The 27,422-nt window shown below is 36.8% G+C and overlaps 1 protein-coding gene across 6 annotated transcripts in view; it reads left to right on the top strand.

Annotated features, from left to right (window-relative positions):
* The window catches only part of LOC105193029 (protein Wnt-7b), a 64,282-nt gene extending 39,583 nt beyond the window's left edge, over nucleotides 1-24,699 (top strand). For 4 of the 6 annotated variants that reach the window (XM_039446480.1, XM_026139029.2, XM_011157347.3 and 1 more), the window contains exons 2-8: nucleotides 4,613-4,833; nucleotides 19,374-19,488; nucleotides 19,558-19,629; nucleotides 19,772-19,859; nucleotides 22,614-22,793; nucleotides 22,959-23,277; nucleotides 23,700-24,699. In XM_039446480.1, the coding sequence (XP_039302414.1) occupies nucleotides 4,710-4,833; nucleotides 19,374-19,488; nucleotides 19,558-19,629; nucleotides 19,772-19,859; nucleotides 22,614-22,793; nucleotides 22,959-23,277; nucleotides 23,700-23,851 (1,050 nt within the window). In that variant the 5' untranslated portion in view covers nucleotides 4,613-4,709 and the 3' untranslated portion in view covers nucleotides 23,852-24,699. Of the gene's footprint in view, nucleotides 1-4,612; nucleotides 4,834-18,497; nucleotides 19,157-19,373; nucleotides 19,489-19,557; nucleotides 19,630-19,771; nucleotides 19,860-22,613; nucleotides 22,794-22,958; nucleotides 23,278-23,699 lie in introns of those variants that run through there. The other 2 variants (XM_011157348.3, XM_039446482.1) reach the window with 2 other exon arrangements.
* Nucleotides 24,700-27,422: the final 2,723 nt, after the last annotated feature.

Genomic DNA, 27,422 nt, shown 5'->3' with positions numbered 1-27,422 from the left:
GCAATGAATTTGCGGACTAGATAAGGGGATGATGCGCGTGTCTCGTTGTTGATAGATTTGATGACGGGAAGACGCGGAGGAACGTGTTCTCCAAGAAACTGGTCAAGTGCCACTCTTGCAAAGTATTTTTCTTCTTTTAATTAGCGCGCGATGAAGATAAAGATACACGCGTATCAGTGAGATACGCGAATAATGTAATGTCCATGCGAAAAGTAATCAGGCTATATTGGTAAAATTAATAAATGTAAAACTAATAATTATGACTTTTTGAATGACTATCAAATATAATTCTTCTGATTAATTTTATCAAACATATACTGCAATACTCATGCTATTTATTGGCATGTTTATCACGATCGCTAAAAAATGTACAATGTCCGTTTGAGCAAAGCAGCGTGTAAACGCTAACAGATCCTCGATATAATCGCGTTAATTAAGTGTTGTTGAATTTTATCCAGCTACACCGAGCTTTCGATATATACCGGTTTCAATAATTATTAAGTCTGCTGCTACCTCTTTCTCTCTTTTTTCTAAATATATCATGCGATAAACGCAATTGAACATACAGATGACATTTATCCACGCTTCGCGATATCTCCTTACAATGTAAGGGAAATTTGAAAAAAATTATGCTAATTTATTATCTTGATAATTGGTATATTATTTAAATGATGTGCATTTTTACGCAATTATTAAAGGTACTTTCTATTATTAATATAAAACAAGATCTTTATTCGTTTATTAAATGAAATCTCTCTCTCTCTCTCTTTCTTTCCTTTCTTCCCTTGACATTTAAATTTTTACTGGCAGTCTGCCGAGACGTCGAACAAATTTTCGTAAAAATAGAGGTACACCGCTTTCGCTTCTACATGGCGTTCGCAGCGGACGAGGATATTGCAGATGGCATCTTCGATATCATCGCGCAAGGCATTATGAAGATTTACAGTTATTCGAGTAAGCGGAGCGACACGACGTCGTATTATATACCCAAGATTCTCGACCGCGGAACCCCCGCGGTGTCATACGCTATCGAGATATCATCGAAGCAGAGCGAAGCGCCTAGACGCGCACTACTGATATTTTCCTATCTACTATACATCTTTCTCTGTCAATTCCCATAATCTAGCGTGCAAGACAGCATTAAGATACCTGCAACCGCTACAGATTATTCGAGAGACTTATGTCAAGCTAACCCAGTTCGATCAGTGGAAGTAAGAAAGTAGTGATCAAATAAAAATTTGCGTTACGCATCACATAAATACAAGTATAATTTTAAATAATCCTTAAGTTTTTAATTATCCATTAAAATAACTTACCGCTTTAATAATACGCAATTTCTTTCCATGTTTCCTCGTATGCTGATATTATCTAGGAAAGGGTCCTCAGCCTGACTTTCGCGGCTAACCGCAGAGAAGTTGCCTTCAAAAAATGCGACCACAACTAGATGAATCAGTGGATCGTGACTCCTATTAAAAAAATGCCGGCATCAAGAAATTGAGACGTGCAACGGAAAAGTGACTAGTGCGCTGAGCGCGGGAATAAAACCAGATTGCAATTGAGGCATTAATGTGCTCGCAAATATTGCACTACATTTCAGATTGTATATCATTTGCGAGGGTAAACGCAAAGGAGTTCAATAAGTATTACTCGAAAAAGTCTTGAGGGAGTGCCTTGAATGAAACTAATAATGCTTAATAGGCTCTTTGCTACTATAAATTGACACAATTTTCCATGGAAAAGAAAACGATAAAATCTCACGAGCTCTTTACACATATGCATCGACGAAGGTATTTCAACGATGGCTTATCGATAGTTTATTACACGGAACGTTACATGCGTGAGCCTGATTTGAAGAAACTTGCATTCACGTTTCTCTGCAGGTCTCTAAAATAGCCGAAGTCATCGCGATAAATTAATATCAAATAATCCAGAAAACATATCTGTAATCGATTGCGATAATAAACCGCGCACGTTAATTATCTTCCAATAAAGACAATATTATTCGAATCTGCGATGTAATGTTGAAAGTGTAAGATGTTGTGACATTGTAATTTTTTACAATATAAATTCTTCTTATGAATTTTTTTATAAACATGCTTATTATAAATGCACATCATTTTAGAAAAGATTCTACTTCATCGGATTATAAAAACAATGTTTGAAAATTTGTAAAAATTAAGATAAGAAGTATATAATTTGAACTGCCTTGACAGCAACTTTAACGGTTGATGGCGAACGGTGCTGCGGTACCCTGTTGCAAATAGCACACCATTAGCCTCCGTATGAGACGAGCGTAATGTTATACATTATGCTCTAATGACTACGTGTGGATTGCTGCTGAGCATAAGTACGTGAGTCTGTTGTTCTCTTTTACCCGATCATCATACTAAAAGACACAGGTGCACTCTTCAACAGTATAGTTTTCATCGTTCAATATAATCTAATTAATATAATAATACAAAGGACAAAATTTTGAAATGGCCCATCGAAATATTTTCGATACTTGTGGAAGGATCTTCGGCCCAAAAATAAAATTCAATCAAAATAATACAAAGTAAAATTTTTGACTTTAATTAATTTTATTTTTATTATTAATATAAAGTCTATAAATAATTTCCCTTGTTATTTCAATTTCATCTCACTTAATAATAATTTTATTCGCATAAAAAAATCTTTATTTATTTGAGAAATTTTCATCAAATTTCATATAAACTGAAAGCTATACCTATATTTTTTCGGAACTATATCCAATATATTTAAAATGATGTAAAAATTGGAATGTAGGAAAGATAAAGTAGTCGATTTATGTTTCCTGTAAATTCGTCAATCGAATCGTCAATTTTTTTCGTCAAAAGACGAGAGTGCTGCAACAATTCACAAGACGTGAACATAATCGTGATAAAGTGCATCTTAACTAAGTAACGAGCAATGAAGACAAATGAGTAACCGCTATCACCTGCCCATCCATGACATGCCTTCGAGGCATCGTCATGGTGCAACTCGCGTTTAATTAAGGTTAACGAGTGACGTACCGAGCACGTAATTAAGAAGGAGAACGTAACTGCTAACGTTTAACATTGCCGCCTTCTTGCAATCGGATATGCAGCCAGATGTATTTTCTTGCAAATCGCTTCTCTAATTAATTCCTCAGTTAATCCAACACGCGTAGCGATTATCGTCACAATGTAATCATCATCGTCGCAATGTAATGTAACTGGGGACCGTGTACAGGTGCACGGGATAGAAAGGTGCCCGGTGTTCTCACTGTCTCGTACTTATTATGAGAAATGACGTGGAACGTCCTCTTCTTTTTCTCTTTCACCTCGGTAGGCCCTTTGCGCGATTGCATCTTCCCGTCAACGAGAAATCACGAATGCACATGCCAAATCTTTGAGGGGGAGACGATGACGGGATCCCTCGCGTCAACGTCTTTCTCGTTTATGCCTCGCGAAAGCGACGTGACGAGGAACGGAGGATCGCCCTCCGGGCGATTTCGGACCGACTCGTTTTCGCGGCGCGGCGGCACGCCATCGGCCCCTTCCTGCTCTCTTCTCGCGCTCGTCGTCAGGACGGGACGTCCTACAGATTGTCCCACCACGTGGCCACGAGCAGAGAAAGAGAGAGATTCGGCGGCCACTGCGCGAGAGCCAGCGCGCGATGCATTCCAATGCAAATATCTCTCGCCCCGGGGACACGGCGTAATCGTCGCAATTTCATGCTTCTCAGAAATTCAACCTGCTCGCCTCACATCTTCGCCTCTCTTCTCTACGATCCTCTCTGCATAGCCTGGTAAACTCTCTTTTACCTCGCGTCCCACCCCGACCCAGTACTTGATAACTCACCCTCGAGTACTTTGAAGCGCCTTAATATTTCATTGCTGTGATCGGGAAGGAATAACAGAATCATAAGTGGCTCGTAATGAAGGGTATATTTATAGCTCTCTCGAAATGATGGATGAACCCCCGCGATTTTATATATAAATCACCTTCAAAGTGATATATCGGTCCCTACGCTTTCCATTACTCTTCCGTTTTTCCCGCGAAAGAGGAGAATTAAAAATGCACATAATCGCTTTGCAAGAATGCTTAAGAAAGACGCTATAGGCTATAAATTATGCAATGAACCAGCAGGCGACTGAGGATATCAAGTTTCAGCTTGTCATCGGATCGGTTTTAGCACCTGTTAACCGCTCTGTTTACAGTTTACTCGTCAAGATAACGAAATGAAGAAATAAAGATGAGTTATTGTGAAATGTTCACAATTACTCTTCTAGTTAGTGTTCTTAAGAAACGTTTAATGTAAGCTCTATTCTATTAAATTATTCATCCACGTTCCATCGTACGCATATAAAATCTTTAACACGATATTAAATGGCAAACAATTATATAAGATAATCAAATGAAAATAATTCAGAGATCATATTGATCCAGCTGCGAGAAAAAGGAACGATAAAGCTAGATAATTAATCGTCTTGTGAGTTGGCAACTATACATCTGCCCCTTAAACAAACGATAAAATTCTCAGTCGTATCTCTATTATTCTGTCCGTCAAAGTATTCATTACTCCTTTACTTTCTCGCTTATATTTCTCACGACGGATCTCTTTATTCCAGGGTGGTCGGAGCGGTGGTGGTCGGCGCGGCTGTCTGCAGTCGCATCCCCGGATTGGCGAAAAGTCAGCGCGAGCAGTGCAGAAAAGCGCCGCACGCGATGCCGGCGGTGGGCGAAGGCGCCGCGCTGGGTCTGCGCGAGTGCCGGTACCAGTTCCGACATCACCGATGGAACTGTTCCCACGTGTCCAATGATCAGGTCTTCGGCCACGTGGTGGTAGTGGGTAAGGATTCTGTCACTCCGGCGCACTCGGTATTTATTACGCCGCGTAATACATCACGGTTGCTGCGTATATGCGTGCAGCTTGCCCCGCAGAAGGCTCTCTTGCCGTATAAAGTAGCCGGTAGCAGAAACAAAACTGCGCAGTTAACGTCCCGAGTGTCCGCAATGGAAATACAGTGCCTTGGAAAATGTAAGAAAGAAAAGTTTGGATATGGGAATCCGTCACCTGGACGCGCGCGTAAAGTTGTAGAACTTATTATCTGTTATGTATCGGTAAGTCGCGCGCGTGTTGGAACATCCTCTCAATACGTTACGAGTTAAAGAAGACGCATGGCTGTTACATCATTCCCGCATTCTATTAGGCACGCACTTGTATCGTGCTAATGATCTCTTCATTAATATCCTCATGCTTCATCGCCGTATTAACATATTTACATTCTAAACGTCCGATTTTTTCTCTTTCTCTCTCTCTCTCTCCCATTATAGAAGATTCAGTGATTAAAGGTACGACTTCAGAGCCAAATTAATAATACCGTCCATATATTTAACCGTGAAAATTATTACTGTCTCGTGTGCTTATTGAATAATTAATCAGATATTGTATATTTCAATTTCTTGAGCCATCGTCTGTTAATGAATCAAAACGCGCGTTTCAGCCATTAATATTTATGTAACTCATAAAAAAACCCCAATAAGCTTCATGAAAAATCCCCACGAAGTATTCTACAAAAAACTGATGATGTAGCATTCACATAAATTGCTTAACTTTAATCAAAAATATCTAACTCCTTCATTTTTTCTCCTGAAATTCAAGTTCTTGAATCAAGTACTCTGTTCGGGTCGTTTTAACGCTAATTTGAAGAGACATTTTACGGCAACGCTCTAACACGTTTTTTAAGCGATTAGAATTTTACGGACGAAAGACGTGAAACTGCTGTAGCACGCTTTTTATCACTATGGAAATCAGCGAAACGTCAAGTGGTAGTGGACTATCACATACGCGTTTTCGTATAAAATGGGGTCTGGTGTCTCGTGTTACCATTTCGTCGTGACTGCAATCTACACTCCAAGTATGTAACTTATATTTGAGGGTCAGAATTGCTGTCTCTTAATGTTGCGCGATTAAAAAACTACAATAACAAAAAGATACATAATAAAGTTTTGGAGAAATAATTTCAATTAAAAAAATGTTTGACTAATATAAAAAAATATTTATTAATTAATTATATTAAATTAACATAAGAACTAATCGGTTACTAAACGGTTATTAAGTAGTCATTAAATATTACTAAATATTTCATATTAACTGAATATTTAATTGAAACTATTTCATCGAAGCTTGATAATTATCATCTAAGCTTGATTATTATTACGAAGCTTTTTTATCAATGTAATATATTTAAAAACATTTATTACATGTATTTTTCAATATGTATACTTTTCAAAATCAGTTCTTGCGACACTAGATAATCCTAAACTCTTCAATATTCTAAAATAAGAATAAATTAATTTATACAACCTATTTTTTTTACTCGTAGCCAAAATAATTAAAAAAAAGTTATTTCTTGTAAAATGCAATTGTTTAAAAATACGTTTATATATGCGCAAGCATTTTTTTATTTGCTTTTTAATTTTTGATGACCAAAAGAGCAACTTAATATCAAACGACAAGCTGCGCGTCGTAGTGGTAGGCCGGCTCGATGACAAACGGCGAAAGCGATATTTTTCGAGGATAGGATAATCCCTGATCCTATGAGCGGAAGCTGATGTGTGATCCAAAAATATTGTTAAATACAACACATTTCTCATCTCGGCATTAAAAAATTATAAATGCGAGTCGAGGAGATAAATGTCCCACATCGGGGGGGGAGGGGGGACATTACTCGGTTGTGTACAGCGTGTTGCATCTCGAAATCGGAGCTCGTAAATTTGTTAATGTTTTGCAAAACGGAGGAAAAATGAGACTAAAGAAAAATGTCCATTTAGAAAAGAAAAGTTAATTGCGATCATACAATTTCTACGAGTGCGAAGCAGTTTTTATATCACTTTTGCTATTTCTAACAAGGAGGTTTCGTGTGTGAAACATCCTGTATACGGAGAACAGCAGATGTAACAGTGTCGCGTAGTGGTACAAGTCAGCGATTCTTCATGATTAACCAAACGGATTAAATCGCCAAGAAGGAAGAATCAAAGAAGCCATGGCAAACACGATGTGATTTACAGCGCGCAACGAGATGATCGTACTTCGTTACCAGTTATCTTGTTGTGTACGAGGTTCGTCCGTCATCATCGAGGCTCGTGGGTGACTTCTGGAATTCCACGTTGAATAAAATGCGCGTATAACGCACCGTAAAATCCCCTGAGAGAAATTGGAAGAGAATGTCGTGATTGCGTGCAGGCACTTGCGTAAGTCACGAATATATATGCGATAATTAATTACGAGTTTAACATTTTAATTCATGGCGATCATTATCTTTTTCTTCGGGTTTACATAAGATGGAGCGCGGAATTTTTGTAAGAACATCCACATAGCGAAGACTGCGCGTAGACGTTTATTAAAATTTCTGCCGTTGTCGCATCTACAAGTCGATAATGTCGTGGAATTTAAAATCGAAGAAAACCCGCGCGGAATGTTTTTTAAAAGAGCGAAAACGTTTACGTACGCTCGACGACGCGGACGCAAAGCGGAGAAGGAAAATAAAGCGGCGAACGTCGAGGAAGTCGGACGAGAAATAAGAAGACCAAAAATTAATGCGCAAAAAAAGCATAAATAACGCTTATAAGAGACAGTGGGAGAGAGGATGCAAAATGGAACAGGCAGGGCGGTCAGTTGCTAACTTAATTAGTGAAATTAACGGGGCCGCTCGACATGCCGAAGCTAAATGCAGCGATATACGCTTTAAAATATTTCCCCGCTCTTAAAACGCTGGCATTATGCATTCTACGTAATTTGTGCGAACATATTTGTAAAAGTAAAGCAGTCTCGAAGCGAACAAAGCGCGATTAACACGCTTTATTAAAGGGGCATCAAAATTGTCAAACGACGTGGAGAAGGAACGTGGCCTGTCGAAATGTGTCTATATAAGATCTATATGTCTAAGATCTCATTAGAAGAAGCTATGAATGAACAGAATAAATTTCCGGTAGCACTGTACATAAGGTAATCCGATTGTAAAAGATAATTTCGATTTATCTACATCGCGAGAAAGAAATGTACAAACATCTTCAAACGTACAGTTTCAATATTTCAGAGATACACATAAACTCGTGTTTCTTCATCATCCGTGGCTCGTACAAATCGCGTGTCAAATCTGCGTTAGCGATGTAACAGATAGGATTGTAATTGAATATAATTAGACGCATCGATCGTCGTCGATCTGAAAACTCATTACAGAAGCTGCTCAAAGCCGAAGACTTCGTGGCCCACTCGAATGAATTCTCGTGGTGAATACATTTTCATAAATTAGGCAGATTTATCCGGGAGACTTTTCGAGATCCCAAGAAAACGTGGGCGGCGATCATCTAATCGTCTAAATGAAACAACGTAATTAAGAGATCCATTGCGTGGACGATGGACCATATATTATCCGTTGTAAATTCGAGCGACGTCGTTCTTGACCCACCGATGTCATCACGAGAAATTACACAAAGATTCTCTCTCTCTCTCTCTCTTTCTCTTCTTCCTCTCCCTTATTCTTTTAATAATAAAAAAAAAATCCCTTCTTTTTCGATCGTTTATAAGAAACGAAATCTTTTAAAAATCATTATCTCGTTATCAGCGAGCGAATACATACGATTCGCCAGAGAACTAATAGGTATTATTCCGCGCATGACAACATTATTCGGATAGCGTAGCAAACGAGCGATAAAATAAGGCGGGAAAGGTGACAAAGAGAGCGCAAAAGAGCTGGTATTCGCACGAGACTGCCGAAAGTATCCTTTTCCCTCGCCTCTCTCCCCTCATCCCTGCCCTATCAACCCTTGGATAACATTGGCAAAGATACTGCATTAATGTAGCGTCCTATCAATTTCTGTTGCAAGTCCTTCTCCTCCTCTTCATCCTTCCGTACACTTATATCCGCTCTCGCGCTTGTAGCTCTCGCGCTTGTACGCGCCTTTTTCATTTTTTTTTTCCAAGTTCTTATCCGTCTCAAATAACTGGACTGGCCCACACTCGGCGCTCTGGCATGGACACACCTACCTACCTGCGTCTACCTGCCTTTACCTGTCTTTACCTGCCTGCTCGCTTGCCCGCGCTTGCCTACCTTCTTACCTGCCTGCCTGCTCGCCTGCCTGCCTGCCTGCCCGCCTGCCTACCCGCTTGTCTGCCTGCCGGCCTGCGGTTCCTCCCCTGGTGCACAGTTGATGCATTCATTCTCCTGTTCCGCGTCGATGTATACTCATATTGAGCTATATCGCGTCGATGACCGTGCGAAATGGCGCACATGCCAAGTTCGACACATATACGCACGCACGTACGGAGTAACGATGGTGCAACCAATATAGAGGAACGATTTTTTTCGTGCACAAAGATGTTCGGAAAGCAGAATCAATCTTTTTACTCCGCTTTAAAGGAGTATTGAGTTTTCAAAATTGAAAAATCAATAATCTTTTATCGAGTACTTAAAATACTTTTGCCATTTTAAATAATGGAAAAAATTAAAATGATGTAGTTTTAGATTTTCAAGAGGCGCACGTATTTTGCACTGTCATTATTTTATATATCGATTAATTAGCTCCCACAATCGAAAACTAAGACAACCGCGAGCCCAACATAATTATATCGCGCGGCGTCGCGAGCCGATCTATCTCTGTCAACATTATCTTACTGCTAATTTGCTCGATAGATTGTTTGAGAATTTGCCGACTTGCAGGAACGTTCACGGGAAGTAAATCCTGCGTGTATATATCTACTGTCCAGTAAAAACAATTAGATTAGATAATGCGTACGAGTGTCTGTCGAGGGACCACCGAAAAAGAAAAAAGTTATTCTCAAGAATTTATGGTCGATACTGTTGCCGCGGTATTTCTCGTGATATCCTTCGGTCATTCAATATTCGCGGAACTGATATTTATTCCAAATTACGTACCCAGGTCTGTTTAAATAATTATAGAATTGCGATCGATCGTATACCTGTGTTTTGCATTCGACCACGCAATGGTCGCATTACGTTTACAGTAAACTTGAATGAACGTCACACGCACGGTGTAACCCGGTAATTTGTTGTAATTTACCGTCATTAGCAATTTCGGTCGTTAGATTTGCAATAAATATCATCGACTATTGGATACTATCGCGTAGGAAGACGCGAGATGATTTTCCATGTGAAAGTACGAGTAGATGGGAATCGCTTCCCCATTACTATCATCTGGGCTAGTGCTTGGCGTTGATTTATCTGCCGAAGGCAAAGAAACGAAGGCGCGGCGAGATGACGAACGAGATCGATATAATTCAGCGTATTTTAGTGTAGAAAAGTGCCAACGGCAACCGGCACGGCGGATCCCGGTATGGATTGAGTTATGGACCGGTGCGCCGGGGTGCTCGCTCCCGAGTCCCCAGAGGCTCTCACCGTCTGTGGATATAAGACCTCTTTAAACCCCGTATAAAAATAAACTAGTTAATAAATTAATATATCGCCGGCCCGTATCTCTTTCCCCGTTGACCGCTGCCGTGGACAAGTGCCTCTGCGAAAATCGCCAACGAGTCGACCGGGGCCATTAATAATGATGTGCAAGTGAGTCGAGAGAAAGAGATCGAGAGAGAAAGAGAGAGGAGGGGAAGCAAGAGAGACGACGAACTCGCAGATTGTCGTTGCTGCCCTTCTTATTAAGATGTAACCGGTCATCTGCAATGGCGTACGATAAGTACCTTCCAAGAAAACGCTCGAAGAGAGGTGGTTATAAGATTATTTTTTTCGGCTCTTCCGATAACAGGTACTCGATCTTCACGAGTTTCGCGCGGTTTGTAATAACAAGCGCGATGATACCTCGCTCGTTCACAATGTCACGCGAATCCGAGTCACGAGTAATCCTGTGCGCGAGTCTGCAGTCTCCGAGCGATGTATGCGTGAAGGATCTAACCCTCAACCTCGTCACGACGAGTTTGCATAATACACAACTGCGGCAATTAGCTGTCAAATGTAATTGCAATTCCCGTGCACCAATTTTGCTGCTTAAATTTGATTCTCTGCGTAAAGGAAGATTTTGCTCAAGTTTCTAAAAATTGAACTAGATCTGAAAATAATTTGGTTGGATTATCAAAAGAATTATAGTAAGATACTCAAACATAATTATAAATGTTGCAAAAAGTTTTGACATTCTGTAGCATCCAGCTTGAGTGACCTACATAATTATTCAGATGGTCAAACAAAATTGTTTTCCGTATCTAAATTTTTAGATACTTTAGCAAAACCATTCTTTCTGTATAGTATTAATTCTGAAATTAAAATTACACTAAAAAAATGCTTTTGCAAATACAGCTACAATTTTTTGGCTGCAAAAGTTAACCAAGTAGATAAATGATAAGCAAAATATTCTGATATCGCATATGCTTGGCACTAAACCAATTTAAATAACAGACAGAATTTATATCTGAACTGTGAAATTTAAAAAGCAAATTTTTCTGCCACGCCTATTCACGTTAAGACCAATCATACTTAAATACATAAAATTTAACTGTATAATTGAGAGTGAGACCTACACGTTTTAGGATTGCTAAAAGGTTGCTGTTATAAATTATGTATCAAACGATATTTTAGCAAATACAGAAAATAATAATTTTTAATGTGAGCCTAGAAATGTATAATTGCATCAGCAAAATATTTTTTTTTCAGTGTATATGGAACGCATGTATATCGTTCGATTTAAAAGTGTTTCTTTGCATTAATTTCATATTAATGTGATCCCTTTCATGTAAAACTTAATAAAACATCGAGTTTGTGAGACGTGACGAAATATCGAATCCAAGATTAAAGTTCACTATCGCAAAACGCTGCAAAATGTTGCATGGGGAACGGAGAACCTTATTGCAAAGTTGTAATGTACCTACTTACGCGTGACATCGTGAGAGTCTTACGCCACCACACGTACATCGAGCACACGAATAGCTATAAATCACCAGTTTAACGTAACGAACGAGATGCAACCACGGATGTTCGGGCTAACTCTGATACTAGACGCGACCCCCCGTTGTTGCAGCTCGCACGGATACGAGTGTCGTACACATAATATGACGTGTTAAGTACGTTGTACGGCTGCATAACAAGAATCTTGGTCGAAGTTATTTAATATCGTACCTGACGAAAATCTGGCAGACTTCCTGAAATAGAATGAAGCAGAACCGCCTTTGTTTGCGCCAAAAAATTATAGAATAAATTAAAAATAAATTATAATCATAAATTAAAAAAGAATAAAATTTTAATATTATTGATTTTATTATTTACTTATAATAATTGTTATTAAAAAATAGTAAATGATGTGAATTTGTAAAATAATGTTGGAATTTTTAAAAAATTTAACTTTAAAAAACGTTATTAATAAATCCTTAAAGCATGAATCGTTAATGCATAAAAAAAATCGTGTATAATTAGTCGTCGAGATCAGTCAAGGAAAATCAATCCTGTCTCATTAAGAAACAAGATTTCTCGAAAAGAAACAACCGTGAAGACATCCTGAAGTGGATTCGAATGCAAATTCAACGGCCGGACTCAGATCGAACAAATATTAAGTGAAGACGTGTGTCTTAATTATAGTAATTGGTTAATTGTTTTGAGCTAACTGATCAAGTTTAACTTGTCGGCGGAATAGAAAGCGCGTATGTCCTTATCAAAATTTTGTTAAATGACATCCGACGTTACTGCTAATTTTGCATAAGAGAACGTAATTATAAAAATTAAATTGCAATTTCATGCAATTCGTTAAAGTCAAATAAATTATTCATTAATTATAAACGCACGCAATGCGCTCTAGTGGCAGTTCTCATTAGAGTAGTAAAAATGATTCGTAATTGTTGCTCCGATGTCATCAGTGCATTTTACATCGTACTTTACTAATACGCAATTTAAAATGGCAGTTAAATTTATTGTATCGTGCATATATATTTTTTTCTGTAAACAATTGCACGAGAAAGAAATCGTATTGAATTCCATTAGAAAACAAATATCTGTGTTTTTTCCTTTTTATCAAACGTAATAGAATTATTCAAACGCAAAATACGTGTACAATTTCTCGTCGCATAATTACAAACATTGTTAATTACTCGCCATATTTTTTTAGCTAATTAATTGTCGCGCTGATCAACTTCAACGAAAACATGAACGGCAGTTATAAAATCACGCCACAAATCTTTTGTCGCGCACAAAAAAAGATGGTCACCCTATTTTAATCCAACCCGGCAACAGTTTATGATGATTGAGCGATGATTATTCATTGAACCGGTATGGGCGAGTCGTTTCGAATTATAAAGGGACAGGGCTGTACGGCAGTAAGAGTCGACACCGCGTTCTTACCCGCAGCAAAGAGAGATAAAACGTGATGCTTTTTGTCCTGTCTCGGTTCATCGTCGTGACACAAAAGGAGAGAAGCGTTCTGCCCGCGTACATTACTTTCACGCCATCCTGAGAAAGAGAGAAAGCACGGGCTTTAAAATATTCAACCCCATACACTATCATCACGCAGTTTGGTCTCATGAATAACTTGGCACTTCTCTCTCTCTCTCTCTCTCTTTCTCTTTTCGCGCATAAGCTTGTATAGACATCACAGAATAAATAAAATTCGTAATGATAAAAATCTAATTAGGAACTTTCCTTCGAGATTCTTTTGTTGCACCTGTTGAGGGATCTTTAACAAATGCGACTTGCAAATTATGTACAGTCAAATTTCTCTTATCATGTTGAATTCACTTTATTTTTATTATTTATTTCTATTTTTTTTCAATGTTGTACCATATCATAAGCATAATATAAATAGCTAAGCATGAAATATGAAGACTGAACAATACAGAAAAAAAAAGGAAAAGTGTAACAAAAGTATAAGAGAATAAAAGATATGTAAAAGAAGGGTCAAAACATATATCTCTTTCTCTCCAACTAAAAATAAGAAAGTGAAATGAAAAAGACAGAAGGATCTCCGAGATTTTCTTTCTTTCCACTAAAGCATTGTTAGCACAAAGTTTGCTTGGGCTATTTATAATATACTCGAGCATAAAACAAAAATTTTGTTCTGCTCGTGCACGTAGTGATATATTTTCATTTTACGTGCGTGACTGAATGAAACATGAAATAGTAATGTAGAAGTAGCGCAAGAGGCTAAGAACACGGATATTTGAATTGTTATACAAGAATACAAACAGGTGTTAAGAAACAGAAGTTTTAAGAATAAAGAAATTTGTCTTGGCGCCCCGATTCTACCCGACTGAATAATTTATCCTTAATTTGCTCGCTGGTTCGACGCGCTTCGTCAGTGGTCTACATATCTTCCAATAACACGTATCCGAAAGACGGAACAACTGAGAACGAAGTTGAAAAAGGAAAAATTGCGCGCGGTGGTAGCGATAACATTTCGCTCGGACAAAATGCAACTGTGTAAACGGGAGATAATTTGCAAAAGGAGAACCTCGATATAAATAATGTGTCTACAAACATCTTTTCCCTAATCCGCACCCGAGGTGTTATCGTGAAGATCTTGATTAATGTGCACCCTTAAGGGAATGCGATATTTACAGGCGACGGCGCGGCGAGTAGATTACGAGCAACATTTATCAAATCCCATTAAAAAAAAAAACATGCATCTTAAATAATCAAACAGCATATTTTTCGTTTAAATAATACACGTACGCGAAGCTCTCGTAGATCAACGCAATCAAAACGAAGGAAACAGCAATGTTTCATTCACTTTGGACGGCGTTCAATGATGCTCACCATCGATATAAGTCGCGTGGGCGAGTCCAGTGAATAATCTGTTCTCCAGTGACAAACGCCACAGGCGAATAAGGATTCCCTGTATGTACACACAATGTCCGCGACAAGGGAGACACGGACACGCGAACTTTTAACCTCGGCACGACGAGCGAGAGAAAAGGGAGATAAAGCGCAAGGGAAAGCACGCACCACACGCGTACGTAAATACATACGCCCGTGCACACACGTGCGTACAGGCTAGCGGACAATTTTTTTTTCACGACGATATAAAGATCTTGTCCGACATAAGAAGGGTACAAGGAGGAAACACCGCCGATGTGGTGGCCGGTACGCGTTCTTTCACCAAGGTGGTAACTCTCTTATCGTCCACCCACCGAAAGTTTATGGTATACATCTTGTATACATCTCACACGCGTAAAGAGCTGAAACCAGGACTCCGCACTGGAATAATATTTCAATTCGATTGCGGTTTAATGAAACATCTAATAATCTGATATGCTTTTCAGTTTCAACTTTTTGGCGGACGAAGAGAATTGAAACTGTTTAAATAAATAGTTTCTTTGGTTACAGCTGCGGCTCTTTCATAATTGTTGTTTCTTAATTTTGTTAACCTTTGCAACGGGGGATATGCATCGTCGAGAGAATTTCATTTGATACGTTTCAAAATAAGCGGAGAGATGCGTCTTTCTGGTCGAGAATCAATTCCGTTTCCCTTCATCGCGAGACAAATAACGAGTCAGGATATCACCTTGATGGCGCGGTAATATCGCACGGATACACGCGAAATACTTTATTGCCTGACACGATAGGATCGGGCTCGTTATCTTTAATAAGATCGACTCACATAAAATCGCGGCGAATATAATAACGGAGCGTCGGGGCGAAAACGTCGAGCACGTTGCCATTGGACAATGTACGTAAGCATATTGTGGGTGGATGCGTGACGCATCGCCATTTGAGATCCACTGCCATCAATGTGTTTCTCCGCAAGAAGTAAGATGCGAAATTTAACCCTTGTCAGGATCATATCGTGCAAGTTTTAATGCCAGCGGCGTATTAACTCGGCATTCTCGCGCCTTAATTAAGGTTCCACGTTTAAATAGTTAGATTTCACGTCTCACGTTAAGATTGCACCAGATTGCTTCTCCCACTATCAGTAAAATTAAGAATTATGTAATTATTTAATGAACGATGTTTATTGTCAGATGAGTGATCAAGGATAAATATCTTTTTTCGCAGATATGTAAAATTAAATAGTAAAATTTTTAAAATGTCTTGTGTTAATAAAATCTTAATAAGTTATTCTGCACATGTTCTAAATAGATATATCAATTGAAGTTGTGTTTGTACTACGAAACTATAGTTCTATTTTGAGTTCTAAATTATTTAAAAATTCTTGATTTCTTAACCAGTTCTTAATTTTTAGAAATAGTTTGTTATAACAATGAAAGCAGATATCAAAAAATAAAGATGCTAATTTTACAAAGATAAATAATTAAATATTATTTATAATTTAACACCAAACGATTAAAATTACTTTTTTCTTTTTTCTCTCAAATATCAATTACCAATTGGGAAAGTTTAATAACCTCAGAATTATTCTATCTTAATGTGTCAAAAATTGTGGAGAAGAGAGTTAGCATTTGAGAGTTTCCATTTGTCAAAGTTGTAATGGACAGAACTATTGCTAAAAAGTATCAAGACACAGAACTTTTTTCTTGTTCTAAATTATCTAAAACTGGAAACAGAACTATGATTTCTAGCTTTACACATTCAATAAATGACCATCGCATAAAAAACCGAATAATACGATAAACGAAGGGTTGCGGTGAGATTAACTACGTACTCATTATTAAATTTGAGTGCGCATCGCACGATCACCGTAAATAATCGCCCACGTTCGGTGACGCGATGGCTTATAAATTTCGCACGGCTATTACGTGAGTCACTTAAAATGCAATGATATAAATTAAAAGATCGCCGGTATAACGATCGATCATGGACCATTCCTCTTGCGACTTCGCGCTGTTCTCCTTTTTTTCTACTTCTGTCATTTAAACGACTACCACTTTGCAATACTGCCCTGTATACTTTCACTCTAATTTATAAAATATATATTATAAAACAATTGAATCCGTTCAAGATTTTGACATAGAAAAAAATAGATCGGGCGTAAAGCGCGAAACGAGAAAGAAAAGACAATTACATGAATTAGAGAGAGAAAAAAATACAGCAATCGTTTTCTACAAGATCTTCATTATTTGACGTTAGACACACTCGGTCCATTTTTACTATGTCTATGGATGTTGGAATGTAAATACTCATTGTTACAATAGAAACAAATGTATTCATCGACTTTTTGCACGGAAACCAGCGCGGTTATTTGAACGTGGACCGATTTGAACAAGAACATTATTTCATGTCGCAAGAAGATAATCCATTCTCGTTTTACTTGCCGCCCCGCAATATTTTCAGACGTTAATAAGTGCACGGATAATGTGACACACAAATACACGCATGTGCATGGAACTATGTAGGTACATGCACACACGTGTACGTTGCAAATAGATTGGGGCCTACTCTCGCGGTTCGCATTGCCCGTTCGGCATGAACAACGACTCTTCGGTATCGCCATGAGCCGGGCCCTAATATGGAAGCCGTGCTCATTTGGTGCGTTCACGTTTTACAGCTGAAATGAATTTATGGAAAGGACACCTCTCTTCGTCCATCGGAGCAAGAGAGGGAGAGAAGGAGCGAGAGAGGAGCTGCCGCGACGCGGCACAACGCCAACGAAACGATAAATTTACCCCTTACCGGCTCCTCTGACGCTAAATAGATGCCCGCGCTGCCGTCCTTTGACATAAACGCTCAGCATAAATTCATCAACCTTTTGACCGATGGTGTCCCTTGGTGTCTCCGCGCACAATCAGCTTTCCTCACGACGCGTTTCGGAACGCGCCGCTAGCGAAGAACACAATGCTCGGATAGTGTCTTCGCAAACGGGTGTGCGACAAGGTGTCCGTCCCTCACAAATCGCTCTTTCACTTTATTTCCTCTTTTAATGAAATTAGCGAAACAAACTATAGGTCAAGATTGAAAAGAATAGAATATCCACAAATCTGAATCTAAAGAAGTAAAATGGTAATAAATATTTATAATTCTGAAACCCTTCATTTCCGTGCAACCTGTTATATTTTCAAATATTTAGAAGTAATAGAAATTAAGCGATACAAAAGGCAAAAAGCATTATGACCACACTGACCACGATTTTGCGAGAGATGTAAATGCACTTGTTGCCTCGCAATATTCATCGCAATTATTAATATAATATTAAAGAAAAGTAATGTCGTTTTTATAAATAACGTAAATAGTATATAATTTTATTATAATTTAATAGTTATTTAATAATATAATTGTCATTATTTTTTACAATCTTTCACTTATTTATTAATTTTTTAATTCCTTTATCGATGAAGCTAATCAAATTTGACTCACAATCAGTAATGCTCAATCGCAATAAATAAATGCAACAAAAAATTAAAAAATTGAGTCTTTACTTCCTCGTACACTATCCTACTAAATCATGATCTTTTCCTATAATCATTAGAGTACTTTCTTACAAGTTTTACGAAGGCAAATGATATTCGAATCTTTATCCTCTCGCTTTATTCCACATTTTTTAAGTCAAAACCAGTTAGCTTCTTTGCGAAATGTATTAAAAATTAAATAAATAAGCAATTATCAAAGAAAATGATGGCGATTATATAATTCAATAAACAATAAATTGTATTGACAAAATTACGTAATGCTTACATTATTTATAGGAACAATGTATCACTTTCCCAGCCTCCTGATATTTTACTGTAATAGCAGGCAAATCAACGAGGCAATATTGCAAATTCGTTCTCAAAAGATCACAAAGTAGATGTCTTTATAGCCAGCATTGAATTCCAATATTGGGTTAACGCATATATCTTCTCTATCTAACCAGTAAAGATTTTAACGGAATTTGCATAAGAGATTATCGCATGCCCTGGCGAACACTGACAAGCGAATTAAAGCTGTTTGGACGAGTTTGAGGACGATAGAGTGAAACGCCAACCGGCTCGGACAGATTCGAGACAGAGCGACGCGTAGGTGTCGGCTATGATAATGGAGTGAAAAATGAGCATCGCGAGGAGACGGACGTACGATAATTCATTCGACACGGTAAACGAGCTGAGAGCATGGCGTAATTAATTGCGTTCGCGCTTTGCGCACATAGTGCGGTGGCGGGCGTCTAGTCGTAGTAAATTCACGTGATGGAAATGCTTGACAAGGCAACGTCCATTTGAATGTGTCCGTTGTCGTGAGTCTCGAGTATCGGAACACGGTCGACAGGCGAATTGGAAATGAGCCACAGTTCACGTAACCGTAGACGTTAAATTATTTTATATAGATTATCTTTTTTTTTAAATTTTATTCTTTGTATTAAAATAAATAGGAAACAATCGATTTAAATAAAGATTTCTTGAATTTGCTTTGTGCCCTCAACTTTCCTTGTAAAAAATGAAAATCGAATTCGACTTTCTAATTTGCACGACGGGATAAGAAAGGGAGAAAATTTGGCATTTTCTGTTTGCAGGCAGCAGAGAGGCGGCTTTCACGTACGCGATAAGCTCGGCCGGCGTGACGTACGCGGTGACCGCGGCTTGCAGCCGTGGCAACATCACAGCTTGCGGTTGTGAACCGGCTATAAGGTAGCGATAAATCCCGCGACACAGCACGCAACGTGTTAATTATTACCGATTAATATCGCGTTTTTGCAGGACGCCGAAGCAATTACTGCCGAACGGTTGGGAATGGGGTGGCTGCAGCGCCGACGTCACGTACGGGATGAGGTAATTAAGCTGATAGTTAATTAATTTGCACTATCAGTTTTCGTCGCTTCTTACGCCAGCTTGCTCGCGCACGGCGCGATACGTCACACGTACGGCGAACGCTAAAACACGCATAAATTTTAATATTATAATTTAATGTTAGGTTCGCGCGTAGGTTTCTGGATGCAAGGGAGATCGAAGGAGACGCTCGGAGCCTGATGAACCTTCACAATAACAAAGCCGGAAGAAAGGTAAGTAGTTAATGGTAGCGCCCTTTTTGCATTTTTATCTTCCTGATATTATATAGAAAATAAAAAAAAAAGCTGATTGCTTTCTCAGGAGACGGGCGTCGCGAGTCGTAAGATACGCGTCAGCAGAAAGTAACACTATGTAGTGAGCACTATAATTGCCGTGAAGCAATACTAATTACTGTGACTCGCAAGAGAAAATCGTTTAGCACGGAGATTAAGCTCGCTGGCATTTGACGACAGCACGGCACTTCGCCATTTCTCAATCACTCATGTCGCATAATTATATTATATGCGAGATTCTAACATTATATAACAGTATATTATACAAAAGGTATACGATATAATTGAAGTAGATGTAACGCCGTTTCCTTGAAAATTAATTTACTTTGTATATCTAATAATTTGCTTTTCTCCGTAGACTTTTTCGAGCAACTTTGATTCCCAGTTTAAAAACATTAAAATAATATTAAATTATTGAAGATATTAAAAATAAGGAAATAAAAAATAGGAATCTTGACTACACATACACTGGGTTAGCACTTTAATATTTCATATTGGAAAATCGTTATAGAAATTGAATCTGACATGTTAGCTCGTGCGAAGGCTACGGATTAGATCAGATAACAGAGTGATAATATCAATAATGAGGCGTGTCCATCGTGCGCCAAGTGTATGCAAATTCAGACATTATCAATTTTGATTTATTGCCCAATAACCTACGCGGGGAGCCAATTATAACGACGAAAACAATGTCGTCGTTCTGCGATTCGCGTAGATCTAACTCTTCGTTTTGCATACAAAATTGTCTTGATGTTCCATCTACGAGGAAGTTCATTTGTCAAATTGAAATAAAAAGAACGAGATTAAAGAGAAAAAAATAGAAAAAGAGAAAGGAAGAGAAGGCAAGAAATAACTGATACACACGGAATCAAAGTCATTTCTTTCTTCTGATCTAATCTACGGCTCTTTTTTTGTTTCCGGTATCATTATCATGCTCACGTAGCATGGTTGATAATAAAAAAAAAAACGAACGTTTGTGAGAAACAATTACGTTATGCCCGAAGGGAAGGGGTTGAGGGCGGCGCGCCTTAATTGGGGAAAGTTCGTCTCGAGCTTTCGTCTACCTCGATCGGCCCTTATTACAAGCGGGCAATAAAAACTCGTTGTTGGTCTGCGTACGCGTACGTACACGCGCATACGTGTATTCCCGGAGGTAATGATTTATTCTTAACGTTGATCGCCTCGGCGCGCCACATATTTTATGCCTTGAGGATTTTTTTAAACCTCCACCGTATGTGGCACCGGCGCGCGGTGCGTCGGAATAATTCGAAATGTTAAACCAGTTTCATGCGCGTATACGCGTCGTGTCCGCGACCGGCGCACAATGAAGGGTCCCCATCGGGAATCGTGCGTGCGTAGGATTTTGCAGATGAACATTCGATACGATTACAACCGTTTAAGATCACCCTCGAGTTAATCGAAATGCATCTCCCGCGCCAGTGGCGTGGCGACGCGAAATTCGCGCCGTAATTATTTCAAATCAAAGAACCCTATTGTGATTGCTCGTAAGCGCGAGAACGAACGCCTTGTTATAATTACGAGTATTCCTATATACATATATGCATATCTGTGAAGAGTGCATACATAAGCAAAGCCTTTGATTCTCAATATGTTGAATTTTTTAAAAATCTAAAGATTTTTAATTTCTAATACTTTTCTGCGATCTTATTTCAATGCGCGAAATGAGAATGTTTTAATTAAATGCAAAATGATTGTAAGACAACATTTCGACGACTGGCCAAGTGAAAAATACACAGAGAGAATTTCCTCTTGGAATTTATGTCAAAATCATGATAGTGGGACAAGATAAACTTTGAAGAATTATATTATATTTTTAGTAAAATTTAGTAATGTTTTAATAAAGTTTAATTCAATCTTAGATAAAATTTAACCAAATTATTTTATATTATAAATATTTTATATTATAAAATTTGATTAAACTTTCATAAAATTATAGTAAAATTCTTGTTCACGTTGTCCTACAACTATTTTGATGGTAAATTCAGAAAGAAAATTCTCTCTGTGTATAAATCAATAAGATAGTGAGTATAGCCATGAGTTTTTTTGATAAAAAAAGAAAGCTTAAAGAAATGTTGCGTGCAATATGCCTAAAGTAATTTAATTAGGTATAATATTATGACAGTCAAAGCTCTACGCCATTGATTTCTTCGTAATGGACCCGTGTGTATCGTTTGAAAATGATTCAAGCATCGAGCGACGCATTCATTCTCATCGAGTGCATTGTAAGTTTTTGTTTTCATTCTCTCTCTTTCTCTCTCGCACTCGTTCCCCGAACAAAAAGGCTCCGATCGCATGTGTAGATTTGAAATTTGCATAGGATACGCATGTATATAATACAAGGAACAAATCGATATACACTTTATTAAGCGCACGGGTGTAAGTTGTAATCTGTTTCGATATGATATATAGATATATTTCGAGAGATTATACAAGTCTCATATATTTGGACTTGTGTGAAATTAATACGAGGAGAAATACGAGCAGAAATCTTTCACCGCTAAATAAAATAAATCAGTATATAAACAGAATAAAATTCCATTTTTTAGTAATTCTATTTTTTTTTAAATAAAATATCGATTGTCGGACAATAATGAAGAGAATCTGAAACACCAGATAAAGATTCCCGTAATTATGGGAATTATATTATTTCTAACGTTTTATCTTTCTTTTCAGATTGTTAAGGCTCTTTTGAATACGGAATGCAAATGCCACGGTGTATCTGGATCATGCACTGTGAGAACGTGTTGGCGAACGTTACCCAGTTTTCGTAAGATCGGCGATGCGCTTATGAAAAAATACTACAGGGCTAGACCCGTCATTGCCATTACACCGCCTCCCCCACCCACAGTTCAGGTAATTTGTCTTATGATGTCTATCGTGAATAAATTAACGATCGATTTAAAACACGATTAACTCAACACATAAATCGAACGTACAGTGGTCACTTGGTTTAATGGCGCTCTCGCTGCGATCTCCGAAATGTAATGCAAATCATTTCATGTGACTCATAATTTACAGGCAGTGGATGTAATATCGCATTCAATGATACCCGAAATGGTGCCCATATTGGGAAACGACGCCAAAACCCAGGGCAAGCCGAACGATTTCGCCAAGTCGCGGCACAATCGACAGCCGTTGCTGAAAAAGATCGGCAAGTCCAGGAAACCACACTTGGTCCTGAAAAGGACGAAAGCCAACGGCGGACCGGCCAGCCTCAAGAGAATTCCCAAAAAAAGCGAGCTAGTGTTTCTTCAACCCTCCCCTAATTACTGTGAGCCAGATTTGACGCAAGGTAGCCTCGGCACGCAGGGCAGATATTGCAACCGTACTAGCAAAGGTAAGAGAAAAACTCTCCGATGTATAAAAAAAAAAAATCAAAGTTTCAGCGACAAAATGCAATGTCGTTAAACGCTTGTATTTTGTATTTTCCAAATGTCAGCTTTAAGATAAACATTTCAATAAATATTTAATAAACTAAGAGATTGAGAAAAAAAATTGCTAAATTTTAACTTGCAATGAAATATTTACCTACGGTACAAAAATATTTACTCAATTAAAAAAATAATAGTTAAATTAAATTAGTGGTTCTTGTACTAAATAAATATTCATTTACATTTAGTAAGTATTTCATTGCAATTATTGAACCAAATATTTAATAAAATTTAGTAATTTTTTCTCTCAGCGTGCATTTGAAAGTTAAGCGATAATTCTTCAACAAGATCATTTTTTCATCGTTCACGAGAGTATTTCTGTTTTTAGGAACCGACGGATGCGACTTAATGTGCTGCGGTCGCGGCTACAACACACATCAATTCACGAGAACGTGGCAATGCAGATGCAAGTTTCACTGGTGTTGCCGCGTACACTGCGAGACTTGCATGGAGCGTACTGAGGAATACACATGCAAATAATGCTATTATCAACGTACAACGTGTATATAGACTTGCGAACTAGTACATGTAATTATAAACGTATAGAGTTTATATTTAATGGCAAAAGGAACGATTTGACGCATGAGAAACGTTAATATTACACGTCCTAGCAAAAATAAAATTACACGAGGGTATCATAATTTCATAATTATATTGCATAATGTTTTTCTTGACGATATTGAAGTCAATAGAAAATAACTGTGTAACCTTTTCGGGCCCTTATAAAATTCCGGGCCACACGTAGAGTTTTATGGTATTTAAGCATTGGATATTAAAACGATCAATGTCTAACATAAAAATTATTGAGCGCGTAAATATCGTCCTACATGCTGACTTTAAATTTTGAAAGAATTGCGCCCTACAAAGTTTCATCCCGCTATTATTTTCTATTCCTCTGTACTTAGAGACGAAATTAAGAGTTCACAATACGTATTTATGAAACTTAGTCAATTCAATGTCTAAATATCGTTTATCGATATATCAAGTAGTATAAGATAATTAAAAAAATAATTAATATCGAGTTTTATGAGAATAATAAATGCATTTCATGAATGTAAGAAATATATATCCAATCAAGATCAATTGATATCGACATTATTTGGAACATATTTGAATCTTTTATATAATGTTGTTCAGAACATATTAAAATCTTTCGAAAACATACTGATCCTGTCCCATCAACATGTAACATCGACGTCTCAATTCGATTCCTACATATGCAACTTTCTCTGACAATATAAATTATTTATTATTAAAAATTGCTACAATGCGTAGTCACATAATGCGGAAGCTATCATATAATAAATAAAATTCTGTAACATCGACAAGTTTTTTTTATTTCAATGCGCTTGTAACATTTGCCTCTCGCTATTTACTTGTAATCATTTCTTTGCTTTTAAACGACAAAATATTTTTCTATTTTTTTTTATATAGAATAATAAATTTTCTTGAATCTAACAAAGTGATATTAAAATTTTTATAATATTCACGCAGCATGAATATAATGTTATAATTTAGCTTTGATTAAATAATTTTTTTTTTTTTTTTAATTGGTCGAAACTATTTTCATAATTAAAAAAAAAAAGATTTTAATAAAAAATCATTTGATTGTTTTTCAAATTCAGTGACTTTTTCATAATTATTATTACTTTATGCAATATTAAATGTAATCAGATAAATGTTATCCAATATTTTTCATAATAGCATCTATAATATGTATGTGATCATATCACTTTGCTTTCTAAAATGAAGCACTGCATAATATTGTTGTTAAAAAGAAAAGGAATTATTGCCGCATTTAATGAAGAATAAATAATCAATTTAAAAATTTTATCAATTACAATAATAAAATGAAATAATAAAACTATTGATTTTATTTTTAATAATTCCATATAATTTTTTTTACATTAATCCGAAAATGTTTCGGATTAATTATATTAAAAATTACTTTGCTATTAGAATTAATGGATTAAATCGTCTCATATTTTAATTAATTTTATTTCTTAAAAATTTTGTTTGCACATAAACTGTAAAAGTATAAGAAACCTTTTTAAATTTATATCGATACTTTTTCACCATTTCAAGACGATGTATATTTATGAAATATTCTATTTATCTCTATAAGTCACACCAACACTGATTAATTTATAAAAATCGGCCAATTAAATTTATGAATTGCCAAATGCAAAACTTAAAATCTCTAAACCGCAATCGCAGTATATTATTCACTAGTGTGTGTAAAGTTGGCATATCATTTGGTGAAAACTCACTAAACATTAACAGTTCTGGGTTTATTTTCAATAGTTCTACAGTTCCTGATAGATAAAACAAATAGTTCTGGCCTTTAAAGCGAAAAAACGTGTAGGACAAAGTGAAACGCCAGGTTCACGCAGCGTCTCAGTTTGTCTTGCGTCATTTTTCAGACACAATACTTGTAAGATTTTAAAAGATTTACAGTTCTAGATGAGTTCTAGAAAAAGTTCTAGCGTTTAACATAGTTTATTAAATTAAAAAAAAAAATTATCATAAAATATTTATTTTATAATATTACATAATACAGTTCTGTATAGAAAAAAATAATTTTCCTCCAGTTCTGAACGTATTTAAACGCCTTCCGAAGAGTTTCGGTCGATTCAATTATTTATTAATTAAAAAAAAATTGTTATCTTTCGCAAAAGTCGTATATTCGCGAATATGGGTGAGATGCTGGTGTATATTCGACAGTTCTGTGTACCAAAAAATATTTTTCCAATAGATCTTAACGTATTAAAACGCCTTCCAAAGGTTTCCGGTCAATGCCGATATTAGTTAATCAACAAAAAATTAGTAACTTCCGAAAAATCCGATTTTTCCCATATATGCGTGAGATGCTGATATTTTTCAAAGAGTTTTGTGTACAAAAAAATATTTTTCCTACAGTTCTCAGCATACTAAAGCGCCTTCCGAAGAGTTGCGGTCGATTCCGATATTAGTTAATCAACGAAAAATTAACAACTTCCGAAAAAAGCAATTTTCCGCATATTTGAGTGAGATGCTGGTCTTTATTGGAGAGTTTTGTACCAAAAAATATTTTTCCAATAGTTCTTAACGTAATAAAACACCTACCGAATAGTTGCGGTCGATTCAATTATTTATTATTTAGAAAAAAATTGTTACCTACCGCGAAAAACGTATATTCGCGTATATGGGTGAGACGCTGATCGATTGTTTAAAGTTCTGTGCATAAAAAAATATTTTTCCTGTAAGTCTGAACTTTTTTAACAATTGTTACTTAGAGTTCGGCAGCAATATTAATTATTTGTTAAATAATTTTTATTTCCTGATATAGCCGCATTTATTGTTATTACTGGCAAATGTATTATTATATGGACACTGGCTTTTCTCGTCCTCAGCTTAACACGGAAACAATGACGTGGACGTGATGAGATTATGGTTCCTTTTTTTGATGTTTTTATTACTTTTGGAAGATTTTTGTTTTTGTTTTTAAATTTTTTATTATATTTATAGAATTTTAAAAATATACGAATATACGACTTTCACAAAAGATAATTATTTTTTTTTAATTAATAAATAATTAAATCAAACGGAATTTTTCAGAAGGACCTTGGTTACGTTCAAAACTATAGAAAAAATATTTTTTCGTACACAGAACTCTTTGAAAAATATCAGTATCTCACCCATTTACGGGAAAAATCGGCTTTTACGGAAGTTATAAATTTTTTGTTGATTAACTAATATCGGAATCGACCGCAACTCTTCGGAAGGCGCTTTAGTATGCTGAGAACTGTAGGAAAAATATTTTTTCATAGTCAGAACTCTTTGAAAAATATCAGCATTTCACGCAAATATGGGAAAAATCAACTTTTTTGGAAATTATTAATTTTTTTTTTATTAACTAATATCGAAATTGACCGCAACTCTTCGAAAGTCGCTTTAATATGTTGAGAACTGTAGGAAAAATATTTTTTCGTACTCAGAACTCTTTGAAAAATATCAGCATCTCACGCAAATATGGGACAAATCGACTTTTTCGAAAATTATTAATTTTTTT

This window comes from Solenopsis invicta, chromosome 3 (assembly GCF_016802725.1).
Source record: "Solenopsis invicta isolate M01_SB chromosome 3, UNIL_Sinv_3.0, whole genome shotgun sequence".
NCBI classification, from domain to species: domain Eukaryota; kingdom Metazoa; phylum Arthropoda; class Insecta; order Hymenoptera; family Formicidae; genus Solenopsis; species Solenopsis invicta.
Note: the sequence above shows the minus strand (reverse complement) of the source record. Positions and strands in the feature narration are given on the sequence as shown.